At 31.7% G+C, this 22279-nt stretch overlaps 1 protein-coding gene across 1 annotated transcript in view; it reads left to right on the plus strand.

Annotated features, from left to right (window-relative positions):
- Positions 1-3232: 3232 nt before the first annotated feature.
- Positions 3233-22279, plus strand: part of LOC127700306 (transmembrane protein 145-like) — a 40496-nt gene continuing 21449 nt past the window's right edge. The window contains exons 1-4 of the mRNA XM_052203718.1: positions 3233-3373; positions 13721-13795; positions 18281-18349; positions 19499-19690. Coding sequence (XP_052059678.1) covers positions 3275-3373; positions 13721-13795; positions 18281-18349; positions 19499-19690 — 435 coding nt within the window. The 5' untranslated portion in view covers positions 3233-3274. The remainder of the gene's footprint in view (positions 3374-13720; positions 13796-18280; positions 18350-19498; positions 19691-22279) is intronic.

The raw sequence follows: 22279 nt of genomic DNA on the forward strand, positions 1-22279 counted from the left end.
TTAATTCAAATCCTGTTTTATATGTATTTTCTTATCACAAGTTCAAATACTTGGGTAAATGCATAGGTTACTGTATGTGACGTGATTTAAGTCACGATTTTGGTTTATTGAATGCAAATACCCAATATATTATAATCTATCCAATCTAGTAATCTATCAAGTTGTGTTTTCAGTTAAATGACTTTAAGTGTCACATACACGTGGTACCACTTTGCAGTTCTAACATATTGTTGGGGTTTATTTCAGACGAAGTATATTATACACATTGTGGTGTATGCCACTGTATAACCCTTGGTTATACGATGGGGAATGTCTGTAGTAAAGTTGTCACACATTTAAAAGTACAATAAAATAATATTGATGTGACTGCATGGTAAGTAGATCGTATCCTTAACGATCGACAAAAAATACTGACCTGCAAGGTTACATGCCCGGGCACACTACATCATTCATGTACTGTGCATTGCCCTTTAAACATATCCGATGTGGACACGGACATTTCAGCTTAGATTTCAAAATCACCACAATGCAAATATTGAAGTCTTGTGAAATTAGGACCCATATACATGAAGAGAGTAAAATCTATGTGCAGCCTCAAATCTGTGTCCTTTCCACAGATCTGTGTCCCGTGACGTCATGACACTTAAATCGGTGCCCTTTGTCAAGATTCAAACATTTTTCCTTTCCTCAGGTCGGTGTCCCGTGTCGTCATGACACTTAAATTTTTGTCCCCTTTTAAATTCAAATCCATATTCTTTTTTTGATAAAGTGTCGTGACTTGAGACAGGTACATATAGATTGCGTCGAGGGCACAGCGCTCAAGCTTTCCCTTATTTGGGGCCGTTTTGTGACAGCTCAACATAAGAACAGACTATACAAATCAGTTGGAAAGGGTCGATAGAAAACACATAAACAACTAACAAAAACACGAAAGACGCACAGTAAAGATCTGAGAGACTCGCATTTACTGAAAGCTAGTTCAAAGCCAATAACAATTCTAATAAAAAAAACTTTTTACTTATTAAACAACCCCCCCCCCCCCCCCAAAAAAAAAAAAAAAAAAAAAACGTGCGAGAAACTGTATAAGACCTATGTAGAGGGGGTGAACTTGGCAGGGGGTCCATGATTCCAAATTCCCTCCCCCTTACTCCCAAATGGGAATCGGTCAAAATTTTTACCAGCATATCGCTATTGTTTACTCTTTTCCATGTTCTATATCCCCCTTCCTTTCGTACTCTCCGCCTGACTCTCGCTTCGGCCTCTTCATTCTCATGTTTGCTTCATCCTCGTTGAACCGCTAGCAGTGGGTCAGTAATTTTCATCTTTCGATTAGATTTTTGTACAACATACTGTTTTATCGTTTCAAATAGAATTAAGATGTCAAAATTGTATAGGGGATAATTGAGAACTATCTGAGTAATGATTTTGCTATGAAATATTTGATGATTTATGGGTCGCGCCGTTTTCTGACAAGACTTCATTATATATGAATGAGAGGTGTTTTTGAATTCCCATCTGCACGTCTGTACCCAAAATCCCATGTTGAGAATCCCCCCAACCCCCCGACCCTGGGCTGGGCATAGGTTTAAGGCTTACATACACATGTCAAAAGTAAGCCGATAGGTCGATACATTTAAATACATATTTTAACCATTTAATTGACACTTGTATTGATATCAATGTATTTCTGGGGGTAGATATGTATGAATAATTATATTACATGTATGTTTCATTGTAATATGTTATTTTGATTGGCGAACAGCAATCTCGCATCGTTCTGAAATCAACCTTCATTTCAAAATTAAATGCAACATTCATGATGACACGAGCTTCCACAATAACGTGCATAGGTAAATAAAAGAAAAACTTAATAGAAAACGTGTTTTCATGATCCTAGCAAAAAAATGTAATTATAAGTATTGAATGCTTCTTTTAGTAATTGTATAGGGTCGTAAAAGCGTTGGCCGTGCGGACATTTTTAGAATGAAGCACTTCCGCGCTTCATACAAAATGTACTTCGGTCAACGCTTTTACACCCCAATAAATTTACAAAAAGAAGCATTCAATTCTTAAATAAAAACATTTTGGCTGAATAAAAATCATGTCACATCTACTTTAAAAGTAAGCAGTGGATATTTTGCCTGCGCCGGCAAAATAGAAAATATTCTATGTATACGGAAGCCATTTTTGCCAGTAAAAAGGATATTGTTTAAAGATATGCAATCAAAGAACTTATTATTATTTCAAAAGCAAATTTTATTTAAACATTTTTGATTTTGAAGCTATGTGATTGATTTTGCTAGATTGTATAATGTTTTATGAAATTTATATGCAATGAGATTTTTAACTTTTATTTTTTACAACATACAGTTCAAAATTTTGAGATTTTATTCTTATGCATACATCAGAGCTCTATGCATACATTAAACATCAGACTGTGACTGATTTTTAAAGTAATTTCAACTACATATTTTGATATGATTTCATTGCTTCAAATGAATATTCAATATTTTTACTTTTATTTCTTTTTACAAATTCTTATTTTCATTTGGACTAATAAATGTTTTTAAATGATTATATGTATCTCAAATATTGTTAGTCTACTGTTATCTTATTTAACTACATGAGTTATAATTTGATTCTTCTTTTGTGTTGACAATGCACATTTTCGTAGTACTTTTCAAAAAGTAAATATTAAATTGACGCTTTAAAAAGAACCGGCAAACTAGCAAATTCACTATATTGCCGGCCCTAGCAAAATAGCCATTTTACCGGTTTTATTTATTTAAAGTTAATTAAGATATTTTAATCAAACCCGGCAAAATATCAAATTTCTATTTTTCAGGCGCCGACAAAATGGCAACTGCCTTAAAATTAAGGATTAGCAAAAGCCGGGACTATTTTTGTATAATAGTCCAATATAAAAGGGTGGTAAAAGGCCATTGTTTTCGCAAATTTACAAGTATTTATACTTGTCTGCAAGTTTAATTTTATCTCCGATAAAAAGGTAACTGAATAGTTTTCATATTTTAAATTTCGATCTTTCCTGTCTTGCAACGTAATTGCATTCTTATTTTGAGCATATTTTGTGTATAGAAATTCTCAGATTTAATATATATTAATATATGATCCCATATATGACCATATATAACAAGAACCACCTGTTTTAATGTTCCCGCGGTTTGATAAATTTACGTTGTTACATAGCAACTCGGTCACATGATGTAATCTCTGCTGGCCGGAAGTCACATTTTTCTGCGAATTTGCTGAGATTATGTGCCACTTTGTTGTTGTTTTTATTTTGACTTTATCATCAATATGTTTAGAATTTTCACATGGAAAACGTGTAGAAGGAAATCTTGTTACAGCAGAGGTGAGATATCTATATAGTGTTCTCAATGACTGTTACAGCGAACGTCCGAATGTTTGTGTGTACGACATGTACATGTACAAGGCCAAGGGGATTATCGAAAAAAAGGTGTTTTGATGTAAAATATCCTACACATTTGATTTTTTTTCAAATGATATGGACTCATACACAATGTTTTTGTTGTTGTTTTTGATTCAACCCTTCCCTCTGGCTCATATGTCTTACGAGGTATTAGTAGAACATTACAATACAAATAATGAAATATGGATATGCAGACATTTAATTGAGTATTTCTTTTAAATTCTGAATATGACATAATCATTTATACATAATATACTAGTTGTCATATGATATCTGTGCCATGATACAGAAATTATCAAGAAATAAACAAATCTTAAATATGAAGTAACTTCTCACAGTTTCTATACATGCTATATGTTCATTGTAATCATACATCAGGTGTGGATCCAGGATTTTGAAAAAGGGGCCCCACTAAAATATAAATTCGCCTCTGTACATGTATAATGTTTTGTCTTTTCAAATTAATTATCCTATGTCCAATTTTTTTTTAGCAATGTACAAAAAATGTACTTTTGCATGTATTGGGACAAATTATTCAGAAGTCAAATGTATTTGAGCCTGTGTCTGAAAATAGAGATTTTCAAATGAAGGGGTCACATACAGGTTGGAGACAAACCACCAAATGGAATAGTTCCTAAAATGAGTAACTATCCCTCAAATGAGGGATACTTTTCTGTTGTTGAATTTTGTTTTTAATAAACATTTTATACTTGAAATGGCACATATTCAAGAAAAATGTAGCATTATGTTTCCAAAAGATGAAATAGCCTTGATTTGATTTACTGAAGTAACTTTTTTTTGCACTGTCTTAGACCCCTTTCACACTTGAACATTTAGATCAATTTAAACTAGATCGGTTCACTTTAGATTGATTTAATACTTAGCCCAATGTGAATGCATTGAATCGATCTTTAATAGGTCTAAACTAAAACACCAAAAGATGTAGTTTAGTTTGAATCGATCTAAAGTGAACCGATCTAACGTTAAATGTGAACGCAGAGATCGATTTTAACTGGTACGATTGAATCGAAATTAATTTGTGTGCATGAATGGCGGCAAAATTACACATTCAATTTATTACAAAATGAATGACCACCATAAAAAGGGCTGAAAATTAATGAAAACTATACGAACAGCGGTATCAACATTTGAACTTGTAATTCAGGTGAACCAATAACTTCATACATTATTTTTTAACAAGCATGTGTATCAACACATTAATTTGATTAAATATTTCTATTTATACACAGTGTTTACAATTTCATGGGTAATTAGGTCATATTGATTGCATTTTTAATTGCAGTGTGAACACAGTGGTTCAGATTAAAACGATAGAGATAGTTATATATAGGATTAAAGATAATGTGAACGCTAACTGGTTTTATTTAGATCGATTAAAAAAATGATAGTGTGAACGGGGTCTTGGTATTAGAACTTCCAAAGATTTACAATTTTCAAGTCTACTGTACTCACTTTGTTAAAACCAAAAATAAAAATATGGTTCTTTGGAAGAAGTTGTTCCATTTTCTATAAGATTGTGCCATTTTAAGCAAAAAGACCCAGCTTAGAAAATTTTGTTTTTAGCACTATCAAATAATTGCTTATTTGAGGAATTGTTACTCATTTTGGGAATAGTTTCCCATTTTGGGGGTTGTCCCAAATCTGTAGTCTAATGTCCAGAATATAATTTGTTCCACTTTGAATTAAATTTGTGAAGTTTTTTTGTTATAAATTATCTTTCCATATATATTTAATGTACTTTAAGGTGAAAGACGTTAGAAATAGCATACATTTTGTACCACATGAGTATAAAATGGTCTTGGGACCTGTAAGACTGGAAATTATTTTGGGTCTGACACATACATTTAATTTACACATAAAAATGCATACAGAAGCTATTGGAAATAGAAATTTAGTTTGTTTTTGCTCATTTCTAATCTGTGGTGCTAAGATGTCATGATACATTGAAGAAGTCTGAATGCAATAGAACTAATCAAATGTTTTAAAGTGTTTTTTATACAGATTTAGTGAAGTATTTATATGGACTTAAATTTTGGTTTACATTTTTCCTGACATTTAACTTGTTTTTAACAGGTCTTTCCACCAAGGCCTTTCATTCAACACATTTCGCTCACCTTTTCTGCAACAATCTACTTTTCTCTAGATTCACAGTTCACAAATGATTAATAAAATTTGATATATAATAAGCCTTTGACCATTTACATTTTGTAATGCCAAAATGAGACATTTTTACAGCATTAATTATATCAAATAAAGGGGTTAATCCTGACATTTCATTCTGTTTGATCAATTGACGATTCAGGGATGTTACCAAAGTACATGTACAGATTCGATATTACTGAATATATCTCTTAGGTCAAGGTGTAGTTATTTCGTAGTGCCATTCTTTTTGACAATAAATGTAAATTATTGAAATCCAAACTGCATCTTCTCTAAAGATTTTTATAGTGTTGTGTACTACAAATGTACTTTTGGAACAAATTATATCAAAATTATAGAAAAGTCTACCAGTTCTATAAAGATTGGGGTTTTAGATGAAGAATTTTTTTTTTACAGAAATAATTCCGGTCTTTTTATTGAGATTGGGTGTCTTAATCACCATTTGGCATTAATATTGTTTTGAAATGCTTTTATGATAATAAAACTTTAGAAAAGTATGATAATCCTGAGGGTTAATATTTCCATGTTTATGCCTATGGCAGATACTGGCTAATGATGCTAATAATTTTTTACTTGCATGTTTCACATCCGACAGTAGTGATCAAGCTAAAGACTAATATAATAAAGAATTCTATTCCATGACAACTTACTTCACATTTAAATAACTTTTCAGCAAAGACAATCGACAATTTTGATATAAATATTAAAACTTTTATTAGATTTACATAGAAAACCATAATTTTTTATGAAGTCTTATTTTATTTTATTTACTCTATATAATACCCATGTGTGAAATTGTCTTCACCAGATTAGACACTTATAAATCGTAAAAAGCAAAAAGCCAATTTAAATGAGTGAAACTTTTATTAGTTTTATATAGTCAAACATTTTTACAGGTATTATATATTAAAAATAAGATGATTTCCTGCCATTTGATAAATAGAATGAATCCCTTAAAATGAATCTAGAATGATGATCATAATTTAGTATATTGACTTGAAACTTTCCATTTTTATTTCGTCTTCAAACTTGAAAGTAGCATTGCTGATTTCTGAGAAATTTACAGTTTTTAGTCATTAAAATTATATTGATTTTAAACTGTTGCATTCCATAAATCTTTCTTCAACGTTTTTAGAAAAAAAGGGTAAGAAACTTCATGAGTTAAATGAGATGAAACCGTCAATACAAGTTAGTTGATGCCAAGAATCTAGTATGAATGATTTTGACTGTAAAATTAGGACTGAAACTTTTAAGTCATCCTGAACAGGCCATAATCTTGCCGGCGAAATGACGATTTAAGTGGCCAAATAATTTTGAAAATTGCTAAATCTCGCCAGCCAACTGACTTCATAGCGAAGTCAAATCGCTATCAAACAAAAGTTATCTCTTTAAATTAAAAAGAACATAAAAAGGATGTAATTTCAATATTTATTCATTTTCAAGATATTTTTACATTGACAACATATAAAAGAGGAAGAAGTACAATTTCAATTGTCCAATGCCACATTGACAACTTATTCTGTTTTAACATTTGTACAGATTAAATAACTTGTTTTGTTCAAACAGTATTTTAGGACAATAAATCCGGGTCAATAAGTAGGCAGTATCACAAAATGTACAAATGTAAATAATTAGCTCTTCAAGTGTTGACAGGCAGTCATGACAGCCTATCATTGTTATTACAAACGGAATTTTAACAGTTTTTTTTAAAGGTACATTATTTAAAAAAAAAATTAAATGCAGCAATGGAATTAATTTAAATTTTAATTCTCAACCTTAGATAGTTAATAAATCAAGTCATTAATACATTTTTTATGTCCCCGCCGCAAGACGAAGGGGCATTAAGGTGTAATACCACCAAATCATAGTACGTCACATCCGGTTGCATACGAAAATAGGTCGAAAAAAAATATTCCCTTGAATTTGACAGTTGTAGGTAATTGATCCTACATTTCATTGCAGTAAAACATTTCTGAGTCATAAACATATATCTTGGGTATTTCAAAGCACCATTATTTCTTTATTTGGGGTTTCTATAGAATATTTTGGAAACTTGAGGTTACATGGTTACTAAAGCTTGTACACAGGTTAAAAAAGGGGGAAAATTTGATTGGTTAACTTCCAGTGATGGTTATTTTCTTATATGCAATGAAATGTTATGTGAAATTTTTTCTATAGTACTGGACAGGATAAAACTTTACTCATGCCAAGTATTTCTTTATTTGAAACAAAGATAAATTCTGCACAATTTTTTGAAGAGTGCAAATTTAACAAAGACTAATAGGGGAAAATCAATGGTGGTATTACACCTAATATGGGAAGCTGTACATGCACCTTTGACCTTGTGAGTACTCTCATGTGTTAAAATTTTTTGCTATTTAAGTGAAATATTACAAATAATGAAATATTCTGAGTGGATTGAGTCTCCAAAATACATTTTATGAAAAAATTTCCTTGAAATAGGACTTTACCATGAATATTAGTTGACAGAACAAGCCATACTTAGAGTCTTGGGGAGCTTTTTCTCCTTATTTCTTATATTCTGCTATACTAGAAAATTTTTCCTAAGAAATACTTTAATAAATATATAGTTTTAAGTAAATGAAATTATTTTCAAAGCAGTAACAACAAATTATTCACCAAAAGAGAAGTTTTTTATGTCCCTCTCTGGAACGCGGCGTAAATTTAAGTTTTACGTAAGGACTTATTGAAACCTCCTTGGAGACAGTAAACTTTTATACGGATAGTTCATTCAGCTTGAATACTTCAATTAATCATTTATAATAACATTTATATCATAAATGAGTAAAAGTTACCCCAAAATTTTTATTTATTGGCCTAAAAAGTAGAAATTTTGAGGAAATGAGAGGTATAAATGGACCAAAAGAGACCTTATAAGGAAGACAAAGAGGTCCATTAGTAGTATTTATCATCCTAAAGTCATCTTTTGTATCATATTCAACTGTTTGTAGGCAGATGAGATAAATATTTGATCATTTATTGGTCCACACTATATTCTATCATGATGCGGCTTGGTTTGAATTTTTTCGAAGAAATTTTGCTCGAATCGCTGTAGATGTCGTCTTACATTATACTAGATTTTTCTCAAAATATTGAACTGATTATGACAAAACTTGACAGGAATGCTTGAAATAACCAGTATTACAAAGGAAAAAAGTCACATTCAGTTTATTTAACAAAAAAGTCTTCTTTAGGTGTAATACCACCAAATCATAGTACGTCACATCCGGTTGCATACGAAAATAGGTAGAAAAAAAATATTCCCTTGAATTTGACAGTTGTAGGTAATTGATCCTACATTTCATTGCAGTAAAACATTTCTGAGTCATAAACATATATCTTGGGTATTTCAAAGCACCATTATTTCTTTATTTGGGGTTTCTATAGAATATTTTGGAAACTTGAGGTTACATGGTTACTAAAGCTTGTACACAGGTTAAAAAAGGGGGAAAATTTGATTGGTTAACTTCCAGTGATGGTTATTTTCTTATATGCAATGAAATGTTATGTGAAATTTTTTCTATAGTACTGGACAGGATAAAACTTTACTCATGCCAAGTATTTCTTTATTTGAAACAAAGATAAATTCTGCACAATTTTTTGAAAAGTGCAAATTTAACAAAGACTAATAGGGGAAAATCAATGGTGGTATTACACCTTAAGTGTTACCCATGTCTGTACGTACGTGGTCTGTTTGCCGTACATAGTCCGAAATTGGTCTCTGTTCTTTAACTTTAGTTTGCCTCAACCAAATGTTATGAAACTAATACACAATGTTTATCATCATAAAACACATATCAAGTTCGTATTTGGGTGGGGTCACTTTTACAGTTTTTATACGACCGCAAAAAAATTTTTGTGGTCGTATATTGGTATGACGTTGGCGTCGTCGTCGTCGTCGTCGTCGTCCGAATACACATTAGTTTTCGCACTCTAACTTTAGTTTAAGTGAATGGATCTCAATGAAATTTTACCATAAGGTTCAATACCACAAAAGGAAGGTGGGGATTGATTTTGGGGGTTATGGTACTAACAGTTAAGGAATTAGGGGCCAAAAGGGGCCAAAAATAAGCATTTTTGTAACTTCCAGACATAACTTGTGTGTAAGTGTATGGATCTCTCTGACATTGTACCACAAGGTTCCATATCACAAAGGGAATGCTGGGATTGATTTTGGGGGTAATTGCCTCCAAATTTTAGGAATTAGGGGCCAAAAAGGGGCAAAAAACAAGCATTTTTCTAGTTTCATGACAATAACTTGTTTGTAATTGTATGGATCTTTATGAAATTGTACTACAAGGTTCCATATCACAAAGGGAATACTGGGATTGATTTTTGGGGTAATTTCCTCCAAATTTTAGGAATTAGGGGCCAAAATGGGGCAAAAAACAAGCATTTTTCTAGTTTCATGACAATAACTTGTGTTCAAGTGTATGGATCTTTATGAAATTGTACTGCAAGGTTCCATATCACAAAGGGAAAGCTGGAATTGAGTTTGGGGGTAATTGCCCTAAACGTTTAGGAATTTGGGGCCAAAAAGGGGCCAAAAAACAAGCATTTTTCTAGTTTCCAGACAATAACTTGTGTTCAAGTGTATGAATTTCTCTGAAATTGTACTGCAAGGTACCATACCACAAAGGGAAAGCTGGGATTGAGTTTGGGGGTGATGAATCATAAGGGGGTTCAAAAAATTGGGGGGGGGGATTTTTTTTTTCCTTTTTTTTCTTTAACATTTTCCATTTTAAATTGGTTATTTCTGATTTATATATAAAAGCAAATAATAATGATATGGTTTGAATAGGCATACATGTGAACCTCCCGACGGGAGTACAATAATCCCGTTTTCAGGGGTCTCCTCCCGACCTCCCGTTGAAGAGGAAAAAATCCCGTGTTGAAATTTTTCATGAATGAAAAATTTCTGCCCAACATATCATCTCAGGCATCTGGTGTAACTGACATTACCTGAAGTTATATTTTACCGGTAAATCAATTAACATGCATAATTATATGGCTTCACTTGTCAGCTTGGGTGTCAAACATACTGGTAATCAACGATTTTTACCTCAGGCTAACTGCCGTTGTGTAACAAAAACTGTGTATTTATTGGGTTACTTCCCTTGATTTATCCTGTTTTAAGTTACTTTCCTTTTAATAATGAAAATTTTTAAAAGAATATAAATAAAATATAAATTGAACAAATAATCATAAAAGGATGGTTATTAAATGATTTTAAATGTCTTAGGACAAATAAAAAAATAATAATTTGAAAATTATTTGAGGATTCTATACTTCCTTTCAAGGCTTAAATTGAAATTTATATAATAACTATGACCCTAATTTTACAGATAGAATGATTTTCTGAGTTTGCAAATAAAAACTATTTGCAAGAGAAAAAAAAAACAAAAAAAACATATTTGCAGATAGCTAAACAAATGTTCTGGTTGCAATGATTGTTTTATAGAATATGAAGTAAAAAATTTAAAGAACATACTGGAAAAAAACAATGTTAGATTGAACATGTAGAATATAAAGATGGAGAAACTTTATAAGTACAAGGGTACTATAAACATAATAAATTGGATGGAAAGTTGAAGAAAACACACTTTAAAAGACCATTTTTACAGCACACGGTTACATTTACAACAAAATTAATGTCGATTAAAAACCTCCTGATCTGAGTCCTAATCTCCTGACCAAAATTTCCCAATCTCCTGATCTGAGTTTCAAAGTCCATCACATGTATGAATAGGTAAATTGAAAATTTTTAAGTTCTTAGACCACTTTCATTCTGTGTCAGAAACCTCACATGCTGTGTCAAATATTTAATTACAATCCAAATTCAGTGCTGTATCAAGCTTGAATGTTGTGTCCATACTTGCCCCAACTGTTCAGGGTTCGACCTCTGCGGTCGTATCAAGCTGCGCCCCAGCGGAGCATTTTATTTAATTATGTCCCTTTATAATGTTATCTGCAAAAGGGGGCATCATCTGATTCTCCATTTATTTTATTTTTATATAGTCTTAAATGACTTCATGTTAACCCTTTTGGCTTTTGTTTTTTTTTCTGTTTTTTTACTATATGTTTTTAGTCTTTCAGTGGGTCAGCAAGTGTGATGAAAGGGCTCTGAAAAATTTATGAATAATAAATATTCCTGAGTTTTATTGAGTACAGGAAAATATTACTGTTATAAACATAATATATTTTACCACAAGTACAATAAGGTATATTCTAAAAGACTGATAAACTGAATATGATAATAAAATGACATACATAATTAATGTACATGTTTTAACAATTTATTTTTCAAATTAGTACGCTGCATGTATTTATCATAGTAGTAAAGATTTAAAGTTTGTAGTTATAGCTATATAGGTTCATGTATGATGTTTTCCCTAGTATTTAAAAAGCATACATGATCATCATGATCGTGAACTTATAAGATATTTGTTCAGTAAACAATAGATGGTAATATGGTATTATGTTAACCTACAAATAAATTACTTATTTACAAATGTACCCTTTGTACAAAAAGTTCATATCAGTGTTAAGAAGAATTGATTTATTACCAATTATAGGGTGCTGTTTAAAGAACTTTAAAAAAAAAAAACTTATACTTTCACAATATTAGTGCATGAAAACTTGGTTTACTTTGATTTCTTTTAACTTTGGCCTAAAAGTCTAAAAAAAAAATTCGGCAAAAACTGTAGTAGATAGTACAACAAGAGAAACTGATACAAGATCAACAAATAGAGATTTAAGTCATGAACAACATTTTTTGTATGTTCTAGTCTACAATATTAGGTTTTGGTGGTTTAGTCCATTTCTGGGATACTATAAGCAATAGATCAACTATATTTGACGTATGTGATGATTGTAAGGTGTACATGTACATCTGGCAGTATTAATCTGACTGTGGTTTCATTTTCATTGTCCATTGATCAATGTTAAGTTTTTATGGTTAAGCCTGTTATTCGGATACAATAAGGAACATGTTAACTATGTTTGGTGTACATGATGTATGGAATGATTATGAGGTGCACATGTCTGTCTGGCAGGGTTTATCTTACTGTGCCCTTCTTTGCCATGGTTGAATGGTAATTTCTAAGTCTGTTTTTCAAATACTATACACCATGTACATGTAAGCAGTACATTTGAAGGTACTGTAAATATATTTGTTGAATGGTGTACATACATGCATGTACATATGTATTCACCTTACAGGGTTCATCTTACCTTGACCTCATTTTCACTATTCATAAGTCAGTGTAAAGTTTTATTGGTTAGGTCCGTTTCTTAAATACTTTCAGCAATAGGGTAAATATATTTGTAGTATGGAATGATTGTAAGGCGTACATTCACATGTTCATCTGATGGAGTTCATCTGACGTTGATCCCTTTTACATAAACAATTTTGTTGTTATTGATAAGTTTAGTTTATATGGTGCTTGTTATTAAATGCATCTTAAAGCACTTCAACATAAAGTCAATCATGATATGTAAAACAGACAAGACATTTCAATGTGACTGCACTCAAGTTTAATATATTTATGTTTAAATTCATATTATATACAATTTAATGTTCAACTTTATATTTCATGATGGTTATTTAGAACATATTAAATCTCTGAAGTTTTTCATCCCATATTGTGTACCTTTAAGTTGATAGTGACTAGAGGTAATAATAACCTCTTTAAAATAACCATCAAAGATATTTATCTATTGTTATAGTGATGTATGTGATACAACACTCTGCTGTTTATTTCATCATTTCTAAAAAAAATAATATATTTTTAAAATGTCAGACAGTGTATTACATATGCATTTTGTTCTTCCTTGTAAATATGAAAGGAGATGTGGGAAATATGTCATTCAGACAGCAACCTAACTTAAAAAGCTCAAAGTCATCAAGAAGGCTACTGTTTTCAACCATAGATAGGTGTCTATACAATATGTCGAGCTCCAAATCATCTGACAGAAACAAAGATCTGCTATATATACACATTTACTCTATAGTGAATATATAATTTGCAGTAAACTTTTTTAAATTACTTTTTTTGTTTGTTTCAGAAATGGGAGTTCCTTACACGATTTTGTTTTCTGTCTAAGAAAGGCACACTTGAATATTTTTTTGAGTACCCACAGGTGAGTTAGTGGAATACAGAAGCCATTGGTCCTATAATATCTATTACAAGGTTAATTACTAGGAACTGAAATTGTCATTGATATATTGGAATTTTATCAACTCAGTGGTTGTATAACATGAATATTTTATAAGAAAGATTTAATTTCATATGAAAATCTGAAGAAAGTCAATTAAATATAAATGTATAAGAATTGTGGGCAATTTGTAACACTAGTGGGGTTCGTGTTGCTCAGTCTTTGGTTTTCTATGTTGTGTTTTGTGGACTTTTGTTTGTCTTTTTCTTTTTTTGCCATGGCTTTATTAGTTTATTTTCGACATGAGTTTGAATGTCCCTTTGGTATCCTTCGCCTCTCTTGTACAGTGGAATATTCATGTTGAGTACATGTAATATATTGTAAATTTGTTTATCTTCCATTTGTATTTTTCTCTTTTACCTAACTGTCTCATATTTTTTTTTTATATCTATATACCTGATACTGGAAGATATTAGGCAATGATGTCATGAACAGTTCAGCAACATCTACCATTGTGTCCATAAGCGTCAACTTGTTAATGGAATGCGCACGACTTCATTCATATAACCGATCAACTATCACAACATTTTGTATGGATAAAAATAGTTATACTAACTATTTTATTTTAATTCATATTCTCAACCAAAAAACATATTATTGGTCAGTTTCCATCATGCTTAACAGACTTTTTTTTAATGTCAACTGAAGCATTGTACAATGTATAAAGGAATAGGTTGAACAAGACCCTACTATGGCCCCTAATTCTATTCCAGATTTCAAATAAGGATTCATTGACCATTATCACAATGATTCATTGCTAAAATAATGACTAGTTAGCAAATTGGTCTTTTGAAAATTTACATGTAAGTATTAATTTCCTTAAATTGTTTCAATTACAAATTTTGGTTTTCAACAAAAGTTCAGGTCAATTTGCATTGTTTTTTGGGGGGCTGGAAACATACAAATGTAGTACATTAGTCATAAAGAAGACATTTTTATACGACCGCAAAAAAATTTTTGTGGTCGTATATTGGTAAGACGTTGGCTTCGTCGTCGTCCGAAGACGCATTAGTTTTCGCACTCTAACTTTAGTTAAAGTGAATGGATCTCTATGAAATTTTACCATAAGGTTCAATACCACAAAAGGAAGGTGGGGATTGATTTTGGGGGTTATGGTACCAACAGTTAAGGAATTAGGGGCCAAAAAGGGGCCAAAAATAAGCATTTTCTAGTTTCCAGACAATAACTGTGGAACGGTGTATGGATCTCTCTGAAATTATACTACAAGTTTCCATACCTAAAAGGGATGGTTAGGATTTGCTTTGGGGGGTTATTGCTCAAACCGTTTAAGAATTAGGGGCAAAAAAGGGGGAAAAACAAGGTTGTCCTCATTAATGGACAAATACTTTAGTACAAAACATAATTTAAAGCAGTGTAAGGGAGATAAATCAAATACATCATTGAAATTATCTCCCTTACACTGCTTTTAAATTATGTATAAAGTAATGGTTATGAACAATTAAGATAATTTAAAACAGTGTAAGGGAGGTAATCCAAATACAACGTTTTGGTTACTTCCCTTACACTGCTTTTAAATTATGTTTAAAGAAATGCATATTTATAAAGGAAGACCAGTATGGCGCATTAGATTTGTAAAATCTTTGACCACATTTATTTATTTGTTATGCCGAATCTAACCGTGTATTTAGATTTTTAATTTTGGGTCCAGTTTTCAAATTGGTCCAAATTGGGGTCCAAAATTAAACTTTGTTTGATTTCAACAAAAATTGAATATATGGGGTTCTTTGATATGCTGAATCTAACCATGTATTTAGATTTTTTATTTGTGGACCCCACTATCAAATTGGTTCATATTGAGGTCAAAAGGGTCCAAAATTAAACTTTGTTTGATTTCATCAAAAATTGAATTATTGGGGTTCTTTGATTTGCCAAATCTAACCGTGTATTTAGATTTTTAATTTTGGGTCCCGTTTTTTAAATTGGTCTACATTAAGGTCCAAAGGGTCTAAAATTAAACTTAGTTTGATTTTAACAAAAATTGAATTCTTGGGGTTATTTGATATGCTGAATCTAAACATGTGTTTAGATTTTTGATTATGGGCCCAGTTTTCAAGTTGGTCCAAGTTGGGGTCCAAAATTAAACTTTGTTTGATTTCAACAAAAATTGAATATATGGGGTTCTTTGATATGCTGAATCTAAACATGTATTTAGATTTTAGATTTTTGGCCCAGTTTTCAAGTTGGTCCAAATTGGGGTCCAAAATTAAACTTTGTTTGATTTCAACAAAAATTGAATATATGGGGTTCTTTGATATGCTGAATCTTACCATGTATTTAGATTTTTTATTTGTGGGCCCGCTATCAAATTGGTTCATATTGAGGTCAAAAGGGTCCAAAATTAAACTTTGTTTGGTTTCATAAAAAATTTAATTATTAGGGTTCTTTGATATGCCAAATCTAACCATGTATTTAGATTTTTAATTTTGGTTCCCGTTTTTTAAATTGGTCTACATTAAGGTCCAAAGGGTCCAAAATTAAACTTAGTTTGATTTTAACAAAAATTAAATTTTTGGGGTTCTTTGATATGCTGAATCTAAACATGTGTTTAGATTTTTGATTATGGGCCCAGTTTTCAAGTTGGTCCAAGTTGGGGTCCAAAATTAAACTTTGTTTGATTTCAACAAAAATTGAATATATGGGGTTCTTTGATATGCTGAGTCTAAACAATTATTTAGATTTTAGATTTTTGGCCCAGTTTTCAAGTTGGTCCAAATTGGGGTCCAAAATTAAACTTTGTTTGATTTCAACAAAAATTGAATATATGGGGTTCTTTGATATGCTGTATCTTACCATGTATTTAGATTTTTTATTTGTGGGCCCGCTATCAAATTGGTTCATATTGAGGTCAAAAGGGTCCAAAATTACACTTTGTTTGATTTCATCAAAAATTGAATTATTGGGGTTCTTTGCAAAATATGCCAAATCTAACCGTGTTTTTAGATTTTTAATTTTGGGTCCCGTTTTTAAATTGGTCTACATTAAGGTCCAAAGGGTCCAAAATTAAACTTAGTTTGATTTTAACAAAAATTGAATTCTTGGGGTACTTTGATCTGCTGAATCTAAACATGTGTTTAGATTTTTGATTATGGGACCAGTTTTCAAGTTTGTCCAAGTTGGGATCCAAAATTAATCTTTGTTTGATTTCAACAAAAATTGAATATATGGGGTTCTTTGATATGCTGAATCTAACCATGTATTTTGATTTTGGACATTGGACCATAATAGGTAAATTAAAAAAATTGAAGTTCTTAGACCACTTTCTCTCTGTGTCAGAAACCTATGCTGTGTCAAATATTTAATCACAATCCAAATTCAGAGCTGTATCAAGCTTGAATGTTGTGTCCATACTTGCCCCAACTGTTCAGGGTTCGACCTCTGCGGTCATATCAAGCTGCGCCCAGCGAAGCATTTTATTAACATTATACATGTATTGGTTATAACAAGTGACGTATCTGACTTGAATATTTAGTTTGTCTAACCCTTTGCTCTTTATTTCCTGATCGAGTCTTAATGTGGTCAAAATCTAGATGAAATTACAATGTATAATTCTGTGACCTATGTCTCTGTTAGTTGATCTTGTTATTTAAGATTGATTTTAAGTAAAGGGCTAATTTATAGAAAGCTATTAGAAATAATGCTGCAAGTATTAACAGACAAAAAAGCAGCACCTGTTTGGAAAGGTTGGGTAACTTTAAACTCAAGAGTTGTAAAAAATCCTTTGGTGTAAATAGAAAAAGATGAGATAATGATTGTACATGTATGATGATACATTACATGGAAGTTATGGTGTGTTAATCAATTTCCTGCATGAAGGGATATTTCTTTAATCACACTGAACATAATGTGATACAATGGATTGCATATATAGCGAAAATGTCAAAAAAAATAAAAAATTTGATAATTCTCCACCTTTTTCATATAGATTTTCGATTTTGTATATATATCATGCATATTGCATAATAGACACACGAAAGAAAGATACTAGTAAAGGTTTTTAGGTGCCTGTAAAAAATAAGGTTTCTTATATTTTGTATTTTTGCAATATATGCAAAATCATTTACTCCATAATTAGCAAAATGTTATATCAATTCTCAACTATGCGAAATCAATTTCACAAATATTTAAATCTGTTGACCATATATATATAAAAACACACTTTTGAAAAAGTGGGGCTTGGAAGCCCCAAACTAGTCAAGTTTGGAGTGGAAAAGGTTAAAAGCATAAATTAAGCATAAATTTAGCTTCATAAATCAGCCTCTAAATACACTCACAATGAAACCTATAAAAATAAATTTACATGTATATGAAGAAAACTTCTATAATTGCAATAATTTGTTTTTACTTTATTTTGGTCTCAAAATTTTAATATGGAATTAAAATTTAATTCAGAGTTATGCAAGACAAGATCTATTGCTGTACTTTGATAACAAATGGGATGACGCTTACAAGACAGGAAAGGTAAGTCTCTACATGTATTAGACTGTTAGTACTGTGGATTCATTAAATGTTGTGGGTACGGTACCCACACTACCAGTTTTCCATGAGGAAGAATTGATTTTCTTGTGTACTTGATATTGAGTTTAAGAGAAAACCTGCATTCAATCCTATAGGAAATTTGTATCTGGATGCAGACTTGAAATCTTGATTCATCAATACCCACAAAATCAATAAAAATTAGTACCCTCATGATCACTTATAATAATAAATTCACAGTTCTTGTAGAATATTAATGATAATTTCAAATTGTTTATTTTGGCCATCCTGACCAATTGATCTACATAAATGTAGGTAGGTTGTTGACAGCTGTAAATATTACATCAACCAATAGTTAAGTGTGTCAAGACATCTGCAAATAATGACAATTGCCTTTTGATCTTTCATTTCATTAGATATCTACTTGCTGAATATTTGTGGCTTATCCTTTGCATTCTTAATTCCTATACCAATATAATTGATAGTCTATAGCTAAGATTGTATGAATTTATAGAGGGTGGTATTAAACCTCACCCTTACCATTCTAATGAGAATTCTGAGGACTATTTTACCTCGAATCACCAACTGATATAATGAAATTATGCCCTCTTACAAGCATATATCAGCTGCAGTATAACATAAAGGATTTCACATGGTATGACAAATAAATTAAGAAAAACATATTTTTGGCTACGATATTTGTATGATCTTCAAAATTTATTTCTCAATCTAAAGCATAAACATAAACCATAGGAGAAAAAAGAATTCATTAATCAGGTAAGTGAATCAGTTTCTTATAAGATAAATAACAAAAACAAAGATTCATTGTGTGTCTATTTATTTGAATGCAAAATGCATCTAAATATGTGTAAACATATGTACTGTTAATTCAGAAATTATTGTGTGCATTTATTATTGCGATTTTTTAAGAAAGGACAAAAAATGCAAGATTAATTATTGCAAATTATGTAAAATCTGCATACAGATATTTTATCAATTATCAGAATGCGAGTTCTTATCCAGTCCAAGCATGAGTCGCATTATTCACAATAATAAAAACCTTGCATATATTTCTGAATTTACTGTATATTAGTTATACGTCTGGAAAACTAATAGTTTTGACATCTTTCACAGACATGTAGTGAGCAAGTGGCCTTATTGAGTTGGGTAGACAACCAGATTATACCACTAGACAATTCTGGTGTTGGGAACTGTACGCCTGTTAATAAATCTGATGGTATGTACTGGAGCTGTGTGCGGAAAGTAACATTCTCATCTTCAAGAGCAAAATGGTGGTTTATAGCTATAGGAAACTGTAATTCACAGGTAGGTCGTGTATTATTCGAGTTGTCCGCACTAAAATGACTTTTCTGTGGTTTTGTTAATTGAATTATTTTATTATACAAGAGATGAAATGATTTAATTATAGAACAAAAAAACAAAATAGCTAAGAAAACTTTCAATTGAAATTCAATGAGGAAAGCTATTCTGTTTATTAATATTCGTTGCCTTGTGGGGATAATATATTATATAGTGGGGATAATATATTATAATAGTCCTACCTTCTCAAGGACTTATATATATAGTAATTAAAGAATGTATAAATTTAGCAAATCATAGTAACTCAAGTCAACGAGTTGAAACAATGTATCTGCAAACTTGTATACAGTTAGATTCCACTTACATGTAGGGATTCAAATAAAAGCTAAGTATGGGTGTTGAATGCATATTTTTATATTTTGCGGTCGTATATTGGTATGACGTCGTCGTCGTCGTCCAAAGACACATTGGTTTTCGCACTCTAACTTTAGTTTAAGTAAATTGATCTCTATGAAATTTTACCATAAGGTTCAATACCACAAAAGGAAGGTGGAGATTGATTTTGGGGGTTATGGTACCAACAGTTAAGGTTTAAGGAGCCAAAAAGGGGCCAAAAATAAGCATTTTTGTAACTTCCAGACATAACTTGTGTGTTAGTGTATGGATCTCTCTGACATTGTACCACAAGGTTCCATATCACAAAGGGAATGCTGGGATTGATTTTGGGGGTAATTGCCTCTAAATTTTAGGAATTAGGGGCCAAAAAAGGGGCAAAAAACAAGCATTTTTCTAGTTTCATGACAATAACTTGTGTGTAGGTGTATGGATCTTTCTGAAATTGTACTACAAGGTTCCATATCACAAAGGAAAAGCTGGAATTGAGTTTGGGGGTAATTGCCCAAAACGTTTAGGAATAAGGGGCCAAAAAGGGGCCAAAAATAAGCATTTTTCTAGTTTCCAGACAATAACTTGTGTTCAAGTGTATGGATCTCTCTGAAATTGTACTGCAAGGTACCATACCACATAGGGAAGGCTGGGATTGATTTTGGGGGTAATTGCCTTAAAATTTTAGGAATTAGGGGCTAAAAAGGGGCATAAAACAAAACAAGCATTTTTCTAGTTTCATGACAATAACTTGTGTGTAAGTGTATGGATCTTTATGAAATTGTACCACAAGGTTCCATATCACAAAGGGAATGCTGGGATTGATTTTGGGGGTAATTGCCTCAAAATTTTAGGAATTAGGGGCCAAAAAAGGGGCAAAAAACAAGCATTTTTCTAGTTTCATGACAATAACTTGTGTGTAAGTGTATGGATCTTTCTGAAATTGTACTACAAGGTTCCATATCACAAAGGGAAAGCTGGAATTGAGTTTGGGGGTAATTGCCCAAAACGTTTAGGAATAAGGGGCCAAAAATAAGCATTTTTCTATTTTCCAGACAATAACTTGTGTTCAAGTGTAAGGATCTCTCTGAAATTGTACTGTAAGGTACCATACCACAAAGGGAAAGCTGGAATTGATTTTGGGGGTAATTACCTCAAAATTTTAATAATTAGGGGCCAAAAAGGGTAAAAAAACAAGCATTTTTCTAGTTTCCAGACAATAACTTGTGTTCAAGTGTATGGATCTCTCTGAAATTGTACTGCAAGATACCATGCCACAAAGGGAAGGCTGGGATTGAGTTTGGGGGTGATGAATCATAAGGGGGTTAAAAAAATTGGGGGGGGGGGATTTTTTTTATCCTTTATTTCCTTTTTTTTCTTTAAAATTTTCCATTTTTAATTGGTTATTTCTGATTTATATATAAAAGCAAATAATAATGATATGGTTTCAATAGGTAAATTCAAAATTTTTAAGTTCTTAGACCACATTCATTCTGTGTCAGAAACCTATGCTGAGTCAAACATTTAATCACAATCCAAATTCAGTGCTGTATCAAGCTTGAATGTTGTGTCCATACTTGCCCCAACTGTTCAGGGTTGGACCTCTGAGGTCGTATCAAGCTGCGCCCAGCGGAGCATTTTATTTAAATTGGTCTACATTGAGGTCCAAAGGGTCCAAAATTAAACTTAGTTTGATTTTAACAAAAATTGAATTCTTGGGGTTCTTTGATATGCTGAATCTAAACATGTATTTAGATTTTGGATATTGGACCATAATAGGTAAATTAAATTTGTTTAAGTTCTTAGACCACATTCATTCTGTGTCAGAAACCTATGCTGTGTCAAATATTTAATCAAAATCCAAATTCAGAGCTGTATCAAGCTTGAATGTTGTGTCCATACTTGCCCCAAACTGTTCAGGGTTCGACCTCTGTGGTCGTATCAAGCTGCACCCAGCGGAGCATTTTATTGTCTCTGTCGTGGTAAAAGATGAATTATACCTGACATAGGGATGCTTATCCTGCATAAGTGATTGATTTCATTTTCATGATTCAGAGAAATGACCGTTAATTGTCACCTGTGCAACACGTTGCAGGGGACAGAAATATATCATGCATTCGTCCTGTCTTGTTAAGGCTCTCACTAGTACAAATTTTGCCAGATTTTTATGGATTATATCAGCAAGGTAGCAGACAAGTTGGAAAATCAGTG

This window comes from Mytilus californianus, unplaced genomic scaffold (genome assembly GCF_021869535.1).
Source record: "Mytilus californianus isolate M0D057914Y unplaced genomic scaffold, xbMytCali1.0.p SCAF_5, whole genome shotgun sequence".
NCBI classification, from domain to species: domain Eukaryota; kingdom Metazoa; phylum Mollusca; class Bivalvia; order Mytilida; family Mytilidae; genus Mytilus; species Mytilus californianus.